Consider the following 23,485-nt stretch of genomic DNA (forward strand, 5'->3'; position numbering starts at 1 on the left):
TGTGGATCACCAACTTAGGTTCTGTCAAACGTTGTTCCGTAACAGGGCAGTTATAAAGGCAGAGTTCGGGTTGACTGAGAATCAAGCTGTGTGATGTGGATAACCAAGATGGGATTTTGCCCCTCCGACTGGAGAGATATTTTCTGGGCCTCTCGAGTGATATGATTCGGGAAGCATGGCCATGCGCAACTCGGTTAACTGTTAACCGGGTCGATCGACTAAGAGTTAGTCGGATGAATCGTATATCACGGATCGAGAAGAGAGTTGAACTATTAAAGGGATGATGATTAATCGCCTATAGTTCGACAAGGTATATCGTGAGGCAAAAAAGACTAAGACATATGTCACATTGGAAGGTACGTCGTCATTACTCGATGGTACTTGGGAGTCGGCACGTTCTGCTAGGAGCCGCTACCGATTGATCGATTGAGAGTCGGACTCCAATCGTGTCCAAGTTGCCATGAGCCTGCGGGGTCACACACTTAAGAGCGGGAGCAAGTATTTGGTCGGGTTGGACCCGAACCGGAAATGGACTGACAATGCGAGTTGGACTCGCAGAGTGGATGGGCCACAAGTGCTGGAGCCCACTTCCACTCGGTATATAAGCAGGGGCGTGGGATGCCCAAGGGGCACGGTTCGCCACTCTCATGTGTTGAGAACCCTAACCCCATTCAGTCCAAACGTCGCACCGGACCTAGCAGTCCGCCGCCGGAGCTCCTCCTCGCACGTGTGGATACCGGCAGAGGTGCTGTACGTTCAACACTTCGACGATCGCGGGATTGGATCGGCTGGATCAGATCGAGGGACTGCACTGCATCAAGGCGCTGCATCGATAATCCGCAACTGCGCGTCTAGTGGTAATCCTTGTGGCCTTCTACCTCGGCCAGATCTTGGGAGTTCGCGTAGGAAAAGTTTTGTTTATCTCTACGCGTCCCTTCAGATGGAGGAAGATGAAAGGATTCCGGGGCTAAATTGCAATTCATCTCATGTCAGTTTGTGGATCCGATATCAGATATCTGCCACGTCAGAAAATTCGTCGCTCTCTGTCGTATAGGATCGTATTGCACCGTAGTTTTTGTTTGATGACCTATATGAACATTTTCAGAGTACGAGGACCAAATTGAACAGGCAACACGAGTTCAGTGACTAAAAGTGCATTTTACTCCTTTAACCACGCAAAACTACACTAAAAAAACCACGCAAACAGCTAAAAAAAAAAACCACGCAAACGACACTGTCATGGACTTTTGTTGGTGGTTTCGTCAAACAGTCCGAGTATGTTGCACCTGTGGCGCCCAGCGGAGGGGTCGGGCTCTGACAGCGACTCACACACGGCGCCACGTCGGCTGCACACCTGCCCGCTTACGCTTACATACGTACGTACGTACCCGGTGGCTTTTCTTTTTCTTTTTCTCGTCTTCAGCTCAAACGAGCCGCGCTCGTTCTTTCTTTCTAGTCAAACACACGCACGCACGGTCCATCGCCGACTCCGTGTTATTATTCCTCCTCCCGCACTCTCCGACCCGATCGAAGCCAGCACGCACGCACGCATCCCTTCTTTCGTTTTCCCTCGTCTCTTTTTCTCTCCTCCTTTCTTCCGTGCCAACATTCTTCGATTATTTGCTCCAGCATGATACAAGCGGCCCTGTACCGCTCTCAACGTAGATAAAAAACCCATCGAATCTAGGAAAATGCTCCATTTCCCGAGCTTTTCAACAACAGTAGTACTAGGATCGGAGTCGAGTACGCTATGTGCGCACCGGCAAAGGCAAGACCAGGTCCAGGGACGCAGGGCGGCGACGAGGCGGCGGTCGATCGATCCGCCACGGAGTACTACTACCAAGTACGATAAACGAGCGAGGAGACCCGTGCTGCTTGCTGCTACTAGCTTTCACTGCATCTGCATGGACGGACGATCGTAGGATACGCTCCCCCTGCCCAGTGGGATCGGCCTCTCTCGCCGTCACCGGACATCCATCGGTCGCGCACATCGGCACGCCAGCTTCGATCTTCACCCCCGGCTTGCCCGTACTCACGTATGTGCCTGCGTCCTCCGATTTATGCAATGACAGGTGGCCCGTTGCGGGACACGGGTCCGTCCTGTCAGTGATAGTACAGGTACGGTCGTGCGATAAGACCTGGTTCGCGTTCGCTTCTGGGGATTGAACGACACCCGACGCGCGAGTCCTGGCCGGAGGTTTGTTCATTTACCGGACTGCCCCTCGCCTGCTGCCCCTGTAACAACAAAACACGAGCGAGACGCGAGACCCCGCACAAGCCATACCCCTCCCTGCCTCGCCTCTCTTTCTCTCTTTTGGGCGCCTCTCGTCGTCGCCGACTCGCCCGCGGGACCATGGCGGCCACGGCAGATCCGCGCGCGAAGCCGCCCGCCGCGCCACCCACGCACCACCTCGAGCCCTGGGCGGGCCCGCAGAAGCAGCAGCCGCAGCCGCCGCCGTCCCCCGCCTCCGTCACCCGCGATCGCCGCCGCCCGTCCGCGCCGTCCCGCGCCGGCGACGACGGCGGGATCGAGGAGCTCCGGGCCAAGCTCATGGGCCACCTCCGCGACGTCGCCGACCGCCTCCGCATCTCCCACGGCCCAACAAGCCCTCCCCCGCCCCCGCCGCCAACAACGCACGCGGTCGCCCCACCGCCGCCGGAGCCAGAGCCCACGGCGCCGCCTCCGTCTCCACCTTCGGCCGCTCAGCAGCAGGAGGCGGACAAGCCGTGGAAGCTGCGGGAGCGCACGCGGCGGCGGCCCGCGGCGCTGACGTCGTGGCCGGCGCCGGCACAGAGGCGGCGCAAGCGCGCGCCGTTCTCGGTCGCCCTATCACCGGAGGAGATCGAGGAGGACATCTACGCGCTCACGGGCGGCCGGCAGCGGCGGCGGCCCAGGAAGCGGCCGCGCGGAGTACAACGGCAGCTCGATGTAAGCCCCCACCCAACTCATTCCCCATATTGCCCTTCACCTCTGGTAGCATATTACTACTCAACTGCCCTTCCGTCCATCTGTATCATTCCATCCCATCGATACGCTTTATGCTCGCTTAGGTTAGAGATTACTATTCGCAACAAAAAAAAGGTTAGAGATTACTAAGCATAATACTACTACTATCATACGCACTCCATGCTCCGACCGCGAACTAACAGCAACGGCTTAGCTTTGCAGTCGCTGTTCCCCGGGCTGTGGCTCACCGAGATCACTGCCGACGACTACAGAGTGCCGGACGAGTGAGCAGCTCCGGCCGGCCGCCATCGCCAAGTTGGAACCTCCTTCGCCGCGCCTCGCAAGCAATGCCGCAGCTAGCTCAGGCGCGGCACCCCCAGACTTTAACTTCTAGTACTACTAGCTTAAGTTTAGTCGTGTCGACCCTATAGTCTGTACCGTAGTAGGCGCTCGTGCCTGTCATGTCCCCAGCTTAAATATACCGACTCTACCTCGTGCCCTCGTCGTCACATGTTGTTCATCTTCCATTTTTTTCTTTTCCCTTTGTACATTGGCGTGCTTGATATTTTAGTAAAATTCATCCATCCTAATGCAGTTTTACCATTTCTTGTTTTTTTTCCTGGAATTTTGTTCTTTTGCTCATCCTAGTACTCGGTCTCCCTCCAGTCTCCGCTACTGCGTCGTCTGCCGCCGCAGCACGAGCTGCGCGTCCTTTTTTTACGTAGCCTGGCTTTCAGAGAGGTTTCGGTCTGGTCTTCCTTCTGCCGCTGTCTCGAGGGCCCTACTGGGTCGGGTCGGGCATTTTGGATTCTTCAGGACCCCTTTCTCCTCCTCCTAATAATCCGCTGGTTATGGTGCCGACGGGACCGTCTTCAAATCAAGCAACGCTATCATTGCGGCACCCAGGAGTGCTGCCATCGCTGGCTGTGCGCGCTCCGAAGGGAACGAAAACCTGAAACTTTTGGCGTCGTCTTTCTGACCTACTGATCCTGATCGCAAAGCCAGGCGCCGCTTAGGAATAGAATAACCCCACGAGCTTGCATACATACAAGCAAATGCAAAATCTACACGAGGCTCCGTATACCCATACGCATGGTTCCGTGGCGAGCCGAGCCGTGCTTGCTCTGTTTTTTCTTCCTTTCTTTTCTTCCGTGGAGTCCTTCGTTTCTCCTCTTGACCGGGCCGGGCCAGTCAGCCAGTACAGGGTCCGATCGAGTTAGGAGCCACTTTCGTGCGCATATAAAAGGGTGATCTTTTCTTACACCACGGAGTTAAGGAGATCGGGATGTGCACGATACTGCCGGGCCCGCTATTCAGCTTCCGCCGGTACGTAGCACAGGTAACAGAGATACGGGCAGATGGCAGATCGACCCTGGCGCCGTGGGCCTGCGCGATTCAAGATTCGGGTTCACCTTATTGCCAGTGTTAATAATGTTGTTACACTAACCTCCCCCCTCGCGTTAACTTGATCGAGCGGTCCATATGCGGACACGAGGTACGTCATTTGGAGACATTTTTACTTTTTCTAGCCGATCTGGTTGTTTACTTGAATCTAGTCAAAAAGTTGAGTGGTCAAGCTGGTGCGAACACCCCAGCGAGTGGCGACGCGCAAGCAAACGATCGCCCCGCACGAGAGATACTTCTATCCAGTTGTCAGTGTGATTGCACCACCACCACACATTTTTTTTTCAAGAAGGATATCAATCCACCTTTACAGAACCATCATTAAAGTACAAGAAAATTACACGCAAGTTTTTGTGTGTAAACATCGTTGTTTTCCTCCTGCACTTGTCGGTGGCACCGTGAGCGAAGCTTGATTCTGTCTCCGGACCTAGATCCACCACTCTAAAAGAGCAGCAACCAACCACCTCGTACTCCTCAACGCCACCGGCAAGATCACCGTTGACGAGGTGGAGGAGGAGTTGGGAAAATCTTATTCCTGATCCACACAATGCCACTATCACCACTATAGCGCCGCTGCTGGTTGACCAAACCCTAAGTTTTGGGGACTTACTGAATCACCAAGCGAAGGAACTACAAGCAGAGGAGGCAGGGACACCGGCCGGAGGACGGATATGATCTGGCTATTGGCTGCTAGGGCACGGGAGGTGGGAGTCGCGATAGCCTGTGTCTTTTCGTTCATTGGATTACCACCACCACACGTTAACCGTAGCTTTGTGTGTTGGTGATTCAAAAACAGCCCATGACATGATTGGGTTATTTTTCGAGGAACGAATCAGGCATGTGCGTTAAACAAAGTGTTTTTTCAAACAAGATGCTATGTTCATGTATTTCAAAATAAACGTTCATTGTATCAGAAAAAATATCCATGTATTTTTATTTATTTTTTAAAAATTGAAAAGGAAAATAATAAATACTTAAAATATGAATAAAATAGAGTAAAATCCAAAAAATACGAAAATACGAGTAGTAGGTATGGTGATGTAGTCGTGCAGGGGACGTACTGACGTACTCAGGATGTTGAACCCGTCATACAGCTTCCGCAAAACAAAGTCGTCTTACAGGAGGAACCAGATTAAACAACGAAGGAAGAAAAAAATAATGGACGGAAAAAAAGTAGACCGACCGACCAAATTTGGGCCGCAATCACATGGGCCTTATAGGGGGCACAAAGTTTGGCCGATGGTTTCCCTGATTTGTGGGCTAGTCGGTATTGCAGGTGGGTTGGTGGCGGGCCGACCAGGTGTACAATAACAATTGCTGGCCCGTTTGTTTGACTTGTTATGGGCTTGTGTATTCCATGCATGTGTCCGAGAAGCAAATTTCGGGAGAGAATAGCAGAACGAAACGGAGTTGCTCGACTTACCTGTTCGCTTGACTTGAAGAAACAGAACACAACTCCACAGGCGGCGGCCGGAGGAAGGCAGCCAACGGGCGCAGGCCGGGCTGCTCTCTTCTCATCTCCCTGCCTTCTGCCCTCTTCTGCGCGCCCGTTTCTTTCGTGAGATCCACGGCGCCCTCAAGCTTTGGTTCCTCCCCAAACCCCAATTCCCAAACACTGCACTACGGCTGTTGTTTTGGCCGTCGGCAAAGGCCAAAAGCCCGTCGGCAAAGCCTTTGCCGGCGGCTTTTCCACGGGGCCGCCGGCAAAGGCTGTCAACACGGAGCATCACCGGCAAATCTCCTCTTTGCCGGCAGCTTTTTGTCGGGCCACCGGCAAAGTCTTTGCCGGCGGCCAAAAACAACAGTCGGCGGCGAAGTAAAGTAACTTCACGGTTTGGACTTGTTAACGGCGACGCCGTCTCGCCGGGTGGGCCCCGCTCGTCAGGCCTTTGCCGGCGGCCCCGAGGAAAAGCCGCCGGCAAAGAAGGGCGACGTGGCGCGAGCGCGCCGTGCCACGCGTCACCCATGCCGGGCCCGCTCGTCAGGCCTTTGCCGGCGGCCGCCGGCAAAGGGGGGGAGGCCTTTGCCGGCGGCCCCAAGGAAAAGCCGCTGGCAAAGGGGGGGATGCCTTTGCCGGCGGCCATCCATTTAAGGCCACCGGCAAATGCTCCCTGTAGGCAGCACAGGCAGCCGCCACGTGCCGGCTTTTCCGAAGGGTGGCCGCCGGCAAAGGCATCCCCCCTTTTTTTTAATTTATTTTCTGTTTATCCCAGCAATTAAAATCATATATAACACAATTAAAATCATATTTAACAGGACAGCTCATTTCAAATAGCACAGCACATACAACCCATAGACGCGACCATTTCACATCACAAGCATACATCTCACAAGTCTGAAACATCACATATATATGTCACGACATAATATTACAAGTGTTCGTCTCACAAGATTGCAACATAATACAACTGTTCATGAAAAGAAAGAAGAGAGTTACTCGGGAACCTTCTATATCCACCATCCATTGATCCTTGGACATGCACGCACCAATATAAACCTATGAAATAGAGTTAAAATTGCACAATTAGAAACAAAATAAGGCATTGAAGTGACAAACTCGAATTTGAAGGAAAATAAGGCACCATTTTGTGCCCAAGAGGCTCACTTGGCTCCAAAATGGTGCCTTGGTGGCATTTATGCACCACTTAGCCAACATTACACCATTTTGGAGCAAATTGAGCCAGTTGGGCTCCAAAACGAGCCATAAAAGGGCTAGTCGGCTCACAATTGCCCCCATGGCACCATTTTGTGCCCAAGAGGCATATCTTGCTCCAAAATGGCCAAAAAATGGCACCAAGGCACCCATTTGGAGCCAAATGAGCCATATTGAAATGGTCCAAAAATGACACCAAGACACCATTTTGGAGCCAAATGAGCAATATTGGCTCCGACATGCTGCCTTGGTGCCATTTTTGGGCCATTTGGCTCCAAAATGGTGCCCTGGTGACAAAAATGAGTCAAATGCCCAAATGTGCTACTAAGGGACCATTTTGGAGCCAAGATGGCTCATTTGGCTCCAAAATGGTGCCCTGGTGGCATAAATGAGCCAAATTCTCAAAAATGCCACCAAGGCACCATTTTGGAGCCAAGTGAGCCCTCTTGGCTCTCAAAAGGGGATCTATGTCACTATGTGATGCTAGGTTACGCAGTTCTACGTGTGGAGACAAGAAAGTAAGTTTTCAAAACAACGGACCTCGAGATGAGACAAGTTTGTGGCAACTTACCCGAGTCAGTGCCTAGGAGCAGGTGACTGGCCAGGAGGGTTGCCTCCAGCAAGGCTCGCGTGTGAAGAAGGGTCGTCCGAGCCACGGTCGGATTGATGCTGTTGCACGGATGATTAGACATTGACCCCAACCCTCAACGAAAGCAAGAAAAGTCATGAATGGAGATTGAAATGTTTCGAGTGAACTCACCGGAGTCTGTGGAGAAGGCTATGGAGCATGCTGAATCTGGAGATTGACAAACGCCAAGTCGAACGGCGGCGGTGCTATAGGCGGCTCTTGAGAGGTGGCGGCGAGGTACGGCTGCATATTGAAAAGACAAAGAGTTGCAGTTACGGAACTAATACCACGCTTTCTTGGCTATTATGTGCGGTAAACATACCCTCAGGTGGTCGTACTGAGCCCACGGTGCGGCCTGCATTTGAGCCATCTGAGCCTGCATCTAAGCCTGGACCTGAGCCGCCACCTGAGCCTGGATCTGAGCATCCTGAAACTGCCTCTGAGCCTCCATCTGAGACTGCACCTGAGCCGCCACCGTACTCTCCACCTCCTGCAATGCCATTACAAGTTCATTGTCGTTACAATGAAATGCGAAAAGACACGAGCTGGTGAATGAAGAACAACTAACCTGCTGTGAGAACTGTCGTGCACCTGGACGACTGCGTATACTAGCACTTGAGCTCGTGGAAGTAACCTTCAGGTGAGGTAGGCTGGGAATGGTGCTCGGATCAATGGTTCCATTCCCGAAGCATAGCCTACCGTGCTTCATGCCTCCTTCCGCCCTCGCAACCACTTCCACATCCAGGTCGTGCTGGCTAGGATCAGCCCCGGGGCCGTGCACCTCCTCAAACACCTCCGCGTAGCCTGTGACCTTGGCATGGTCAGCCGGGGTGGCGTAGGCTTCGGGCGGGGCGTTCGCACTGTACTCCGACACGGTGCTCGCCTTTCCCCTGAGGGCGCAGCCAACGGTTGTGAAGCTGGTGAGGCGTGCTTTATCCGGATGAGCCTTCGCCTGAAACAACAAGCAACAACAAGATAGTTAGGGGTGAGGCTCGCACATGAAGATCTTTTTGGGAGAAAAGCACATACATAGTTGTTGATGTAGCCATGTAGGTTCACGCTCCCTTGATGGTGCATTCCGCTTGGGTTCGCCAACCTCCTATCCCTAAGGAGCCCGTGAGTCTCCACGTACTCCGGGCTGCACCACGAGTCCACCAGTGCCTTCCAGGCATTTAAGTGCGAGACGCACCAGTGCGGAGGAACCTAAATGAACAAGTACAAGCCCAAACACGAAGAAGTTAAGCGTTAGCCCTTATTAAGCAAGGAAATGCACTTTATTTAACTTTACCTGCATGTACTGTTCGTGCTCGAGATGCGTCACGATACATTGTGCCTTGTCCAATTTCTCTTTCTTCACTTCGGCATAGTACTTCCTCACGGTGTAGACACGCGCGTGATAGAACATCTCGGACAATGCCTTCTTCACACTTGCCTCGAAGTGCCGTGCAATTGTTGCATCATCAATGCCTTCCGCTAGCTTGAAGAACCGCTGCAATTAGACAAAACGGATCCATTCATGAGTTATATATTTTGCATTACAATTGTTTTGACTAATGTATGCATTGTGCGAAGGCGACTTACCCAAAATTCGCCCTTCACCCGCTTGGCTTTGTTCGCATACACCAGATTCTCTCTATCTTGAAAGTCCGGTTGGGCCACGTAGTGTGCCCATGTCCGGGCTACCTCTGGCTCCTCCTTTCCTTCAAGAAGAACCATGCCAGGGAAGTGGTCCTTGAGGAGGACCGAAAGCACAGCCTTGGGTTGCATCGTAAAACACCCGAGTGCAACAACCACCCAGCCCCTGCACAAGGATAAGACAAGTCAATTGCAGTTAATAAATAAAACAACAATTTGATGTAAACTGAATTCTAGGATCAAGACAGGTACATCTTGGCTGTTGGACGAATGACCGGCTTCTCAGCTTCACAAGAGGGCCGCTTGGTGGGGAGACGAGTAGGACCACGCGGGTACACTTTGTCTGTACCAGAGCTGGAGGCAGCCCCCGCCGAGGCTCCCGCGGAGGTACCAACAGAGTGATCCTGCAGCTCGTCCTCACCAAAGTCCCCCGCCTCCATCTCCATCTCCCTCACCTCCTCTTGAATCTCCTCCTCCCTGTCATCCTCAGGATCGTACAATGGATCGAGTGGCGGCGGCGAGGGAGAGGCGGGCTCCCTCCTGGCTTTGCCCTTTGCTCTACGTGAAACGGTCTTCTTCGGGACTTTTGCCTTCACTTTAGGCGGAGGGTATAGCTCTTCAACACGCCTCTGAGAGGTACTACGCCTGCCCACCATGGTTTAATCACCTGCCATGAGGAAAAGTGAACAAGTTAGTACGGATTATACAAGTAGATGTAAATACATGAAACAACAACTTGATGTACAATACAAGTAAATAGAACGGATTATACAAGTAGATGTAAACAAATGAAACAACATCTTGATGTAAATAGAAGAAACACCAACTAATTAAGTAGGACGGCTTACAACTTGATGTAAACAAAAGAACCAACTAATTAAGTAGGACGGATTACAACTTGATGTAAACAAAAGAACTAACTAAGTATGGGCATGTGGATTGTAGTCTTCATCATCGGGATCAACTAGAAGAGCCGCATCAAGATCACTCTCAACATCACTATCAACATTGGCCTGTTCCTCATCGTCGTCGTCGCCATCACCATCAACCTCGTCACCTTCACCGTCATTGTCTACTTCCGTGCCCGGAGAATCGGTATACCGTACCACGAAATCACTTGTGTCCCCGCCAGCTTCTTGGAAAAACTCATCGCCAGGCTCTCATTGCGGCACATAATCTTGGTCGTTTGGTTCTGGTAGTTTACCATGTGGCTACACGTGGTACACGACATCCAAACCCTGAAGGCGAGCCACTTTAGTGCACGGGTACGGGAGGAAATAAACTTGTGTGGCTTGTTGAGCCACAATATATACATCCTCGCATTCGAAGACACTGTCTCGTTTTACTTCGACTAGGCCAATTGTGTCATCCTTGTTAACGTGTTTCGGATCGATCCAACGGCATTTGAATACAACGACCTTTGGAGGTTTGGGGCCGCGGTATTGTAGTTCGTATATCTCCTCAACCCTTCCGTAGAAGTCATCTCCACCGCATTCTACGAACACCCCAGAATTTGTTGAGGTTCGATTGGGTCGACTCAGCTCATACTCTGTTGCATGGAATCAATATCCATTGACGTCGTAGGATTTGAATGAACCGACCTTGGAATCAAAACCATTGGCAATTTGTCTCAATTGGGAGCTCATAGACGCATCTTTGTTAGCCTACAGGTTTAAGCAGGAAAGCATCATGTATTAGTCGCACGCAAGGCCTCTAGGTGTTGAAAAAACTAGGAGCTAAGAAAGAAAGTACTTGATTTTTAACCACTCAATGAAATCGGATCCGGGGCCATTTGGACCATCTCTAAGAAGGGCATCATGTTCTAGAGGATCGGGTTTTCTTGTTCGCTTCCACTTGAGTTGAGTGAATGTGCTGACACAATGAGAATAAGATGAGTTAGAGACAAACTTGTGATCAATTGCAAAGAGGAATTATTTATTGGGCACTTACTTGATGTACGGCTGGACTTCGTCGAGGTTGTTCAAGATATATAACGTAAGGGATCGCCACTCTTGGTAGGACAGGGTGACTGTTTTCTCGGCTTTAGAAGATCCAAGTTGCCCTTTGAATAGGCTCAGCCTGGACTCATCTTCAGGGTTGCCAAGATTGTAGCGGGAGACTGGATTATGCAGCGTGGCAATATCGGAGCTATAATAACTCGTCGTTGCGTTTGACACTTCCTCGAGACAGCTTGCCTCCCATATGCATGCTTCAACTTTAGCTTTGTTTTTTACTTTAGCTCGAAGGGTCTTCATAAGTCTCTCGACGGCATACATCCAACGATGTTGCACAGAGCCCCACATCTGTGCCTCATACGAGAGGTGGATAATTAGATGTTGCATCGTCACGAACATGCCCGGCGAAAAGATCCTCTCTAGCTTGCATAGCAACACGGGGGCTTGTTTTTCCATTTCTTCTAGCAAGGTGGGGGATAGTTCTTTAGCACAAAGCCGGCGGAAGAAATTGCTCAACTCTGCCAACACCCGCCAAATATCCTCCGACACATAGCCTCGAACCATCACCGGCAGCAAACGCTCAAGCCATATGTGATAGTCATGACTCTTGAGGCCGTTTATTTGCATGGTGCCAAGATTAACTCCCCTCTTTAGATTAGCTGCATACCCATCAAGAAACTTCAACTCTTTGAACCACAGGAGTACTTCCATCTTTTGGTCTCTGTCGAGAGCGAACGGGGCCTTTGGCCTGATGTCTGACCTGCCTGGCACCTTTTTAATGCTTAGTTGTGGTCTATCGCAAAGTTCTTCTTGATCTTTTCTAGCCTTCGGATTATCTTTCGTCTTGTCAATAATGTTGAGAATTATGTTGGAAAGGGCTTCGGCGACATTCTTTTCGGTGTGCATCACATCAATACAATGTGGAAGAATAATGTCTTTGAAGTAGGGGAGCTCCCAGAAGCATGACTTGTGAGTCTAGTTGTGTGTATCACCATACCCCAGGAACTTGTCAGGTTGTGTCGGGTCGGGCACAAGAGCATCCAGCTCAGCAAGAAGCTCAGAACCGGTGCGATAACGGGGTGGCCCCTCTTCGACGACCACACCTTTCCTGAAGTTCTTCTTGTCTTGTCTGAACGGATGGTTAGGCGGGAGGAATCGCCTGTGCAGATCGAAGCAACAATACTTGCGACCATGAGTGAGCCGATAGAACTCCAATTCAGTCCCATAGTGTGGGCACATGAACTTCCCCTGCAAACCTTTGCCGGAGAGTATAGATCCCCCCGAGTGGTCATGAATGGAGAACTGAAACCAGATATGCATCCTAAAGTTTGTCTTGGTAGCTTTGTCGTACACCATGATCCCTTCCTCCCAACCTTTCGGACGGGAGACGCATAGGGTTACTCGACTTTCACATTTAAACTACAAGTGTCATCGGCTCGATGGCCGGGACAGAGCAAAAAGGGAAGGCGAGATAGAGGGAGATGCTCACCAAGCTACACCGTAGATGAAGTAGTCGAGGTCGAGGTCGAGGTCACCTACATGAGCATGAACATTTTATAAGCATACAGAGATTTGGTACACCAGCTGTAGGTTAAGAAGAAGAGCCAAAGTATCCAAACAAGAATGCAGACACTGACCTAGAAGGGCCTTGGCTTTATTGCTTTGCAGGTTCCCAATGAAATGCCACTCGATATCCTCTGGAAGCTGCAACAAGAACACCAGCTCAGACAACTAAATGGGTGAAAAAGGATAAGCTCGTTGACTTGAAGATGAGTGGTCAATTGTAAGATGGTTGGGAGAAAACATGCATGGCCAAATCTTCGAACTTTGATTGGTCATAATTTTTTTAAGAAAATGGCAGATTACAGGATGTTCATATATAGCCATAACACCCGAAATTACGTAACATGGAGAGAGTTCTCAGTAAAATACAAACTATACATTTTATACAAACTAGCATGCACAAAACTATACAAACTAGCATAGTTTTATATATGCACATTTTATACAAACTAAACATTTTATAGCCATAAACTAGCATAACATTTTATAGCATAGTTATACATTTTATACATTTTATAGCCATAACCTAGCATGCACAAACTATACAAACTAAAATACAAACTAAAGCATTGTATGAAAAAAAAACTATACATTTTAGATGCAAAAAAAAGAAAAAAATACCTTCGGTGGAGGCAGGGGGGGAGGGTGGAAGCGGAGGAGGGGAGGCCGGCAGGGAGGGAGGGTGGAGGCGGGGGAGAGGGGAGGAGGGGAGGCCGGCGGTGGGGGAGGAAGGGGGGAGGCGGCGCCGGCGATGGGGGGGGGGGAGGGAGGGTGGAGGCGGGGCGGCCGGGGAGGCGGGGTGGGGCGGGGGAGGGGGGGAGGCGGGAGGCGGGGGAGAGGGGAGGGTTTTCCTCACTCTAAGGCTTGGGTTTGAATGTTCCTTAGTGTTTTGTTACTAGCTTTTCACCAAAACTTGGGTTTCCATGTCACTTTACTATATCATGGTGTTGTATTAGGACATGTCAACATGAAAAACCAAAAATCTACCCAATTTCTTAAAGAATTCTGCTCCGTCCGTCCGAATTGCGACTTTCCCCCCTATAATTCCAGAACGTTCGTGCGGGTTGGTCTAGTTTGTGAAGGAAGCGCAACCTCAGATACTTGGATTGTGTTTTCCTCTTAACACCATCTTTATGTACCCATTTGATGACATCATCCAAGATTTCAAGTTCTCTGGACAATTCGTCGTGTGATTTCAGGCATCGCCCTCTCTTGCGGGCCTCGTGGCATCTACGGGGTAGTTTTTCACCAAAACTTGTGTTCTCAAGTCACTTTACTCTTCCTTTTCGTTCTATTAGGACATTTGAACATGAAAAACCAAAAATCTACCCAATTTCTTAAAGAATTTTGCTCCGTCCGTCCGAATTGCGACTTTTCCCCATAACTCTGGAACTTCCCTGCGGGTTCGTCTAGTTTGTGAAGGAAGGGCAACATCAGATACTTGGATTGTGTTTTCCTCTTAACACCATCTTGATGTACACATTTTATGACATAATCCAAAATTCCAAGTTCTCTAGACCATCCTTCGTGTGATTTCAGGCATCGCCCCCTCCTGTGGGCCTCGTGGCGTCTCCGGGTAGCTTTTCACCAAAACTTGTGTTCTCAAGTCACTTTACTCTTCCTTTTTGTTCTATTAGGACATTTGAACATGAAAAACCAAAAATCTACACAATTTCTTAAAGAATTATGCTCCGTCCGTCCGAATGCGACTTTTCCCCATAAGTCTGGAATTTCCGTGCAGGTTCGTCTAGTTTGTGAAGAAAGTGCAACATCAGATACTCTATGTTTGTGTTGTACTAGCATATGGGGACATGATAAACCAAAAAGGGTTTACAATATGGTTGATTTACATCACAAAACAAATTAAAAAATAAAAGAAATAAGCTTTGCCGGCGGCTATTATTTTGGCCTTCGGCAAAGCTACCTTTGCCGGCGGCTATTTCTCGGGGCCACCGGCAAAGGGTTAATTTCTGTTTTTTCTTCCGTTCAATTAATTCAAACGGGTCGTTTGGGAAAAAAAGAAAAGGACCTTTGCCGGTGGCCTTCTCTTGGGGCCGCCGGCAAAGGGTTATTATTTTTTTCCTCCCCGTACAATTCGAAGGGGGCACATTTCAGAAAAAAATAAAAAAAAATTAAAATTAAAAACCCTTTGCCGGCGGCCTAAGGTCATTATTTTTTTTTCTTTCCCTAGAGGGATAATTGGAGAAAACAAACAAAAAATAAATAAAAAAAATAGTAACCCTTTGCCGGCGGCCTTTTCTGGCGGCCGCCGGCAAAGGTCATTATTTTTTTTTCTTTCCCTAGAGGGACAATTGGGAGAAAAAAAACAAAAAAAAAATTAAAAACCCTTTGCCGACGGCCTTCTCCGGGGCCGCCGGCAAAGGTAATTTTTTTTCTTTCCCTAGGGGGACAATTGGGAAAAAAAACAAAAAAAAATAGTAACCCTTTGCCGGGCCTTTTCTTGGGGCCGCCGGCAAAGGTTATTTTTTTTTCTTCCCGTGGGGGGCTATTGGTAAAAAAAATTAAAAAGTAATAACCCTTTGCCGGCAAAGGGTTAGTTTTTTTTTTTTTAATTCGTTCGCGCACGTCCGAATTTGAAGGGTTTGTGGCGGGAAAAACGAATCTCTTTGCCATCGGCTTTTTTTTGTTGGCCACCGGCAAAGAGAGTTTTTTTTTCTCCCGCCGCCGGCCGTTTCGGCCGCCGTTAACCTCGCACGCGGGCCCACGTGCAGGGAATCTTTGCCGGCGGGGGTGATTTGCTGACGGCGTTTTTTAGAATTTGCCGACGGCCGAGGCTTTGCCGGCGGCTTTTCTCAGGGCTGCCGGCAAAGGGCCTCTTTGCCAGCGGCCCGATAAAAAGCCACCGGCAAAGCCCCTTGCCACCGGCAACGATGCGTTTTCCCGTAGTGCTGGATAGATCGCCGATGAGCACGAGGAGAAGGAGACGTGCCGAGGAGCCCTCCTCTTCGGCTGCGGTGGTAGAGACGGCCAAGGGGGGAAAGGAAACATGGTTTTGGGAGGCGGGCGGGAGATTGGTGGAGACCCGGCCCGTGACTGCCGAGCCGATGAGCGGGAGGAAGGCGGAAGAGGCGGAGGACGAGGAGTGGATCATCTCAAATGATGATGCCCTCCCCCTCATCCCGAGCAGCCGTCCTCTCCCTCTTAGATGCCCCAATTTCCCCCAGGGTGGAAGCAGGGAAGAGATCTCAGAGTGGAACAAGGCCTGCCATAGGGTGTACAAGCTGACTGCCAATGGTTGTTTTCTTCATTCTTACTTCTTCAGCTAACTTATTCAGTCTTACATCTTCAATGAATTGCTTTCTGCTAACTCTTGTATTTTTGTTGCTCTTTGTTTAGATCCTGTAACCCATCCTCCTCTCCTGAGGGAGATAAAGGATGACTTTGACACTTCTAGTTCCACTAGTGACTTCTACTACCCATCAGTATCAAGACACAGGGAGATGATTGTTGGCTTAGAAAGATCGATTGTCAGCATTTCCTCCACTAAGAATGGTACGTAAAATTGCCCTGACCTTCCAGTTAAATTAACCTAATCATTTCCTCACAGTGAATCTTGGCATTCTTGCTTGTGTATCCAGATGGGTTGCCAAAATGGAAGTTTAATGGAATCATCATTGGTCCATCTGAGTCCGACGAGCGTGCTAGGATACTGACCAGTTCTGCAACTGTCTGCAATTATAAAGGAAAACTCGATCGCAAGGTGCAGTAAAAACTTACTGATACACGCTTTTAGTTCACCTATCTACTTCTTTGCTGTTATTAGGTCTGCAAAAATGCTATCGGCCAGCAAACTATGCCTTACTAGCATTGATGTTAACCCCAATATAAGTAGAAAATCGACCGAGTTCTCGGTTGAATATCAGTCAATCAACAAAGTTTAGCAATCGATCCAAGATACGTTTTCGCTGGTCTTGTTTGCTGCAATGCTGCTGCTGTCTTGCATTCTGCTGCTTCGCTATCCTATACTTTCCTGGACAGCTGAATAATTAGAAGATTGCTACCATTTAAGCACTCGGTAAAACTTCACAAAGAGAACATATTGATTTAGAATTTAGAAATATAATAAATGATGTGTCCATGCTCTCAGCGGGTAACTACCAAGATTATTCGATGGAATAACTCATGGATAGGTTTCTCGCTTTTTACTGCAGTTATTCTTTTCCTCCTCTTTTCTCTGATCACCCATGTGGGGATTGCAAGAGAATGAAGTTTTCCTAGTAAATGTTTGAAATGATTTTAGAAAATGGGTGCAGGTCTTGGTTAATATAGTATCAATCATGTAATCATGCTTGCACAGTTTTGAACCTGATATATAATTTGCACATGATACTAAGTTGGTAACCTTCTACAACATATTTTGTCACTTTGGCCACAGTTGTCTCAAGGAAAAAAGTTCAAATTACTCCCTCTAACGGTCTAACCTTGGCTTACGCGGTTACGCCTAGTTAACACCCTACAACATTTGGTTTGATTTACTCCTTCCAAGTGAACTATTTCAGTTGGTCCATTTTACCCCTTGACAAGATTTTATTTTTGTTCTTCCATGTATTAGTTGAATTTAGTTTCAAATTTTATAAGGTTATAGTTGACATCATAATTATGTTAACAAAAACATCATAAACTCTTTATTACTATTTCGATAAGTTAAGACTATTAAGGACAAACTCAACTTGTTGAAGGTTATTGTCTTACCTTTAATCTCGATCTATTGATACAATTTGTCATCTAAGGTAACTTGTTTTTTCATCTACTTGTGCGTTTACCAAATAAGGTCATTAAGGACGGAGAGCTTTTGTTCTTTGATGACCACTATGGCCTTGCTATCCTGGAGATCTCAGTTGATATGCCATTTCGGTGCCCTGCCTTCGTGTCAAGTCCAGATTACGGAGACGATGTCTTTGTATTGACAAGAAAGGAAGACTCATCATTGATGACTACGGCAGGGAAGGTCTTATGGCACAATGAACCCTTTTTGGGTCGCAACCATTATTTGTATCTTAGCTGTGAGGAGGTATTAATCCAATTACTTGTGTTCAATTGTTGCATCTTTACTTGATTGCTCTGTAGTGTTAAATCATTTGTACATATTCGATGCAGCGTATCTCAGGTGGATTGGTAATGGATCGAGATGGATACATTGCTGGAATGACTTTTGATTGCCCCAACCCAAAAACCGGCGTGCTTCCGGGCTTCATTATCAAGAAATTGATTGAAATGGCAAGCAACTTTAGGTATAAAACAAGGGATAAGAAACCTGACGCTTTTATTACTTTGAAAAGTATGTGCAATTTTAGATTCATTAAAATTAGATGATTTCCTGTGCAATTTATTTGGTAAATAAAATGCAATTGTAATAAGTAAATAAACTAAAAAAATTTACAATTGTGAGATAATCCGCTGCACACTCCACTTTTATACAACTCTAGTCTACTATTACTAAACAAGCTGATATTTATACAACTCTTTTCATCATTACTAACCACTACTTTTCATCATTACTAACCACTAATAAATAAATTGCACTTTTAGTAATAGTAGGCTAGTTTAATTCTATATTTGACTGGTTAAATGTAATTGTTTTAGGTGTATGGCTCGTCCAAAACATGGTTTGTCTTTAAGAGCAGTGCAGTTTTTGGATATGTCAAGGAGGGAAGAAATCTTATATAAACACAAAATTTATAGTGGTTACCTCGTCGATGAGGTAATGAATCTCTTCAACTGTATGCAACTCCTTTTAGACTTTTTAGGTTGACATTATTTATATCTAATTTTTAGTCTATATGCTTTTTCGGTATTGTAACTTATTTGACTCTTTTAGGTAGAAATCAACTCCACTGCAGAATTCATTGGGATCAGGCATGGCGATGTGATCGTTTCAGTTAATGGGATTTGCTCTCTGAATTTGCTAGAGGTGAAAAACTGAAATATATCAAATTTAATTATATGTACTTGAAAATATATTTCTTAGTGTGTTCAAAATTTGTTCTCAGTTGGAAGAGTATTTTGTTTCTCTTGGCTGGAAGTTTTTGGAGAAGAAAATTGAATTATCCAAGATTGTTCTGAAGGTATATTTGAAGTTATGTGCAATATTAAAATGTGAACCTTATGCTTGTTTTTTAAAATAGGAAAAATGGCCAACATTATGATATGATGTTTCAGTTGAAGGTTTATGACCCCCTTAACTGCCAAGAGAACATTCTATGCCTGCCTCTGGGATTTGCTTGCCTTCCCGCAGGTAAAAAAAGTTGAAGTGAAAGCTAATCTGTATTTTGTATTTTCTTTGATTACATGTCACACTATATCATTGATGGCTCGCGTTGCCGTGCCCGTCTATTTGGACACGAGAATATATATTGTTTAGTAAATGGTAGAACACATGGTGCCCCACCATCTTTTCGACCATGTAATGATAATATAATGATAGAAAAATTCATAAATATAAGAAACAATTTATGGCTGGAAGGTAATTCTACTTTTCTATCTCCTTGCGCATCAATTCATCATTGGCAATCAAGTCGTAAAAGACGCATCACTTGTAACATATGTTCTCAGCAAAAGCCACAGTAAATAGAATGATTATATGTTTCCTGTAGTACAAGAAGACTGAAGGATAGAGGTTATAGGAGTGGGATTGATGGACAAATGATCATCTCAAACTTCTGTCCCTACCACTACCAGCAATACAACAAAAAGAGAACATTATCATCTCAAGCTCGTGTTATTCTGTTTGTATTTTTGCACATGCGCATAAGAGAAAACGTTAATCTAGTCAACACACATCAGGTTGCCAACATATAATGAGGCCTCACATATAATTAGACATATAGAAGACATCTTTCACCGACATCACATCCAGATGGAATTTGCAACCACAACAATGACCTATGCTTCTACCTTGGAAATGAGTCTTCACCATCTGAATCTTTTGTTCCTTCCATGGCTTGTCCTTGTACCTTGGAAATGTGTCTTTCCAATCTGGATCTTTTGATCTAGCAATCTCTTCCGAAAGTAATGGTCATTTCCAAATGATGGCGATCATAGATCTTACAAGAACAGAACGATCAAGGTTGGTTAAGTGATAGTCTATCCTACACAAGCAGAATGAGAGAGTTATTCCATGGAATAATTATTTAACCAACAAAATGAAGAGCTACAAGTAGTTGCACTTGTAGTAATGTGTTCTCTGACAATATTATGACAGTTACGCTTCAGAACAAACAAGTCCACTACACATATAGCTGAAACGGAGAGAGATTAATTTTTATTTCCGCTAGGTGTTCGTACGTGCCATGACCAAAAGTTGTCCATGCTTCAGAAAGGATGGGCTCATAACCTGAAAACATTTATGTTTACTCAATTTTTGCCAGCATTAATATTTTCATATTACAATTACTGTTATTAGCGGGCTTGGGCCATGGTAGTGGGACAAAATATTGCTCATGAAGCTGGACAATAGAAAGAGACAGACCAGAACATTTCATGCAAAAAGGGCTTACATGTGGCTCAAAGTAACTATTACAACACGTATATCAATGGTTAGCATTGCTTACAAAAAAATTTGTAGAGGCTAGTGCAGAATAAAAGAAACAAATATTCTCTCCATCCCATGTTAAGTGTCACAACTTTGTCTATATATGTATGTATCTATACACTAAAACGCGGATCTAAACAAAGTTGCGACACTTAGGCATGAAATGTTCTGGTCTGTCTCTTTGATTCACAGGATTTTCACAGGACGGAAAAATACAGGGTCAAAGTGGCATGTCATTTTCAATACTACAGGAATTAGATGATGTTTGATTGTGCACAGGAAAAACATAAAATTCTTACAATGAGGTTGGATTGGATGGAATTTTTCCTACAAAACCTAGTAGAAATGAATCCTAAGGAAATTTTCCTATGGTTTGTAATCTTTTGAATCAAACGAACCACGTAGGAAAAATTCCTGAGGATTCGAAATCCTCCAAATATCCTTTGAAATTCCTTTGAATCAAATGGGGCCTTAATATGGGATGGAGGGAGTACGATATAAGATGTTTAAGAATGATAGACAAATCAAGCAGTTAAGTCGGTAAAAGGTAAAACAACTAAAAATATTTGCAGATATCTTGACACCGTGCAAGTGTGAAACTCATAAAGCATGCAGATTGGATATATCACAAGGAATCATTTTGTCAAGCACAGGTTCATCGGAGTTGTAGATGGAGAGGGATTAGGGCTTGATCATTTCTGTGTGTCCATGCTTTTGCAATTTATCATGTATGTCAAGCCCTAATCCTGTGTAATCTTAGAGGCTTTTCTGAATTTGTCAGGGCTTTGCTCCATGTTGAACCCGTCATACAGCTTCCGCAAAAAAAAAAGTCTGTCTTACAGGAGGAACCAGGTCAAACAACGCAGGAAGAAAAAATAATGGACGAAAAAAAAGCAGACCGACCGACCAAGTTTGGGCCGCAATTACATGGGGCTTATAGGGGGGCACAAAGTTCGGCCGTGGTTTCCTGATTTGTGTTGTGGGCTAGTCGGTATTTATTTGCAGGTGGGTTGGTTGCGGGCCGCCCAAGTGTACAATAACACTTCATGGCCCGTTTGTTTGACTCGTTATGGGCTTGTGTATTCCGTGCATGTGTCAATTTCGGATGTGAAGCAATTTCGGGAGAGAGAATAGCGGAACAAAACGGAACGCACACAGGCGGCGGCCGGAGGAAGGCAACCAACGCGCGCAGGGCGGGCTGCTGCTCTCTCGTCTCCCTGCCTTCTATGTGCCCGTTTCTTTCGTGAGATCCACGGCGCCCTCAAGCTTGGTTCCTCCCCAAACCCCAATTCCCAAACCCTAGATAGATCGCCGATGAGCACGAGGAGAAGGAGACGTGCCGAGGAGCCCTCCTCTTCGGCTGAGGCGGTAGAGACGACGGAGGGGGGAAAGGCGACATGGTTTTGGGAGGCAGGCGGGAGGCTTGTGGAGACCCGTCGGTCCGTGACTGCCGAGCCGATGAGCGGGAGGAACGCGGAAGAGGCGGCGGAGGACGAGGAGTGGATCGGATGATGATGCCTTCCCCCTCATCGCAAGCAGCCGTCCTCTCCCTCGTAGATGCCCCAAATTCCCCGACGGTGGAAGCATGAAAGAGATCTCAGAGTGGAACAAGGCTTGCCATAGGGTGTACAAGCTGACTGCCAATGGTTGTTTTCTTCATTCTTACATCTTCAGCTAATTAACTTATTCATTCTTACATCTTCAATGAATTGCTTTCTGCTAACTCTTGTATTATCGTTGCTCTTTGTTTAGATCCTGTAACCCATCCTCCTCTCCTGAGGGAGACAAAGGACGACTTTGACACTTCATCTAGTTCTACGGGTGATGTGTTGTACTCGGCATCCTCAAGACACAGGGAGATGGTTGTTGGCTTAGCAAGATCGATTGTCAGCATTTCCTCCACTGAGAATGGTACGTAAAATTGCCCGGACCTTCAAGTTAAATTAACCTAATCGTTTCCTCTCATAGCGAATCTTGACATTCTTGCTTGTGTATCCAGATGGGTTGCCAGAATGGAATTTTAATGGAATCTGGTCCATCTGAGTTGGATGTGCGTGCTAGGATACTGACCAGTTCTGAAACTGTCTGTGATTATAAAGGAAAACTTGATTTCAAGGTGCACTAAATACTTACTGATACACGCTTTTAGTTAACCTATCTACTTCTTTGCTGTTATTAGCTCTGCAAACATGCCAGTCAGCACGACCTACCGGTAGCCAAGAGGTGGGACCCTCTTGTGCTGCCGCATGGTATCCTACGTGCCAAAAAAGACGGGAAAGCTGAGACTACGCCCTACTACATTGCTCCACCTATCCTCCACCCCTCATCGTCCGTTAGTGCACACACGGAGCAAACAGCGTCAGATCCAGGGACGGAGTCGTACTGGGGCGCGTTAGCACCTTGCTCTTTTTACCTCTGCAGTACCGACGTGCGCTAGTACAGCGACGGCCCCCATAAAGGAACCGCTATCGCCAAGATTGAAATATGGTCCTGAATCCCGATCCAGATGCATGCGGCGGGTCAATGGTACGTGGAAACGATCAATTGTTTCTTTTTTGGAAAATTAAGCGACTTGGTTGACGCTGTCAAGAATGAACATAATATTAAATGTGAAACGAGCACCAGATAAAATTCCCATGGTCGTCGTTTCATTTTGTTAAATACCACAACTTAATTAGATAGTGCGCCGGCCTGGTTTAGCTCTTTTATTTGAAAGCATGAGCCATAAGATATTGATTGTCTCTGGGCACCAAGGTATCTGCGTTCTTTTTAATTGCCACTGTAAATTTACGAACTGATAAAATAAAGCAAGGTCCTTGAAAAGGATGTTTGTATTCACAAACAGTAGCCATAAATCGCCCTCTCCTTGACAGACTGCTTGTTTTGTTTTGGAATTAAGCATGCAAGACGGGATCTGGCAATGGTGAATTGAAGTTTGAGGCGGGCAGATCGAATCGCGACATGTTGCCCTATTTTTTATTCTAATTCCAAGAATATGTGCATCAACTCCTCCACGAATTCCAAAAAAAATGGGAGGAAAGTAGTACGTCTTCACGCACGTGGATAAGCCCGTGATACATGGACCGCAGTTCGTCTGTCCCGGCTGATACCGCGCGACCATTGCATGGCGGTGACGATGGCGCTGGAC

The 23,485-nt window shown here is 47.1% G+C and overlaps 2 protein-coding genes across 3 annotated transcripts; both read left to right on the forward strand.

Annotated features, from left to right (window-relative positions):
• Window positions 1-2,253: 2,253 nt before the first annotated feature.
• Window positions 2,254-3,559, forward strand: LOC100837073 (formin-like protein 14). 2 transcript variants are annotated; one of them, XM_010232760.3, is made up of 2 exons: window positions 2,254-2,929; window positions 3,162-3,559. In XM_010232760.3, exons 1-2 carry the CDS (start codon window positions 2,354-2,356, stop codon window positions 3,339-3,341), a joined length of 756 nt encoding a protein of 251 aa, XP_010231062.1. In that variant the 5' UTR covers window positions 2,254-2,353; the 3' UTR covers window positions 3,342-3,559. The 2 variants fall into 2 exon arrangements, with proteins under 2 accessions (XP_010231062.1, XP_003567946.1); XM_003567898.4 differs by having other exon boundaries at window positions 2,255-2,929; window positions 3,170-3,371.
• A 12,150-nt stretch (window positions 3,560-15,709) lies between these two features.
• On the forward strand, window positions 15,710-22,700 carry LOC104583102. The gene is made up of 11 exons (XM_024458753.1): window positions 15,710-16,040; window positions 16,143-16,298; window positions 16,385-16,506; window positions 17,578-17,817; window positions 17,904-18,037; window positions 18,390-18,507; window positions 18,625-18,717; window positions 18,797-18,871; window positions 18,966-19,041; window positions 22,090-22,248; window positions 22,337-22,700. Exons 1-11 carry the CDS (start codon window positions 15,710-15,712, stop codon window positions 22,378-22,380), a joined length of 1,548 nt encoding a protein of 515 aa, XP_024314521.1. The 3' UTR covers window positions 22,381-22,700.
• The last annotated feature ends 785 nt before the right edge of the window (window positions 22,701-23,485 follow it).

The sequence above is a fragment of the Brachypodium distachyon genome, chromosome 2, assembly GCF_000005505.3.
Source record: "Brachypodium distachyon strain Bd21 chromosome 2, Brachypodium_distachyon_v3.0, whole genome shotgun sequence".
NCBI lineage: Eukaryota > Viridiplantae > Streptophyta > Magnoliopsida > Poales > Poaceae > Brachypodium > Brachypodium distachyon.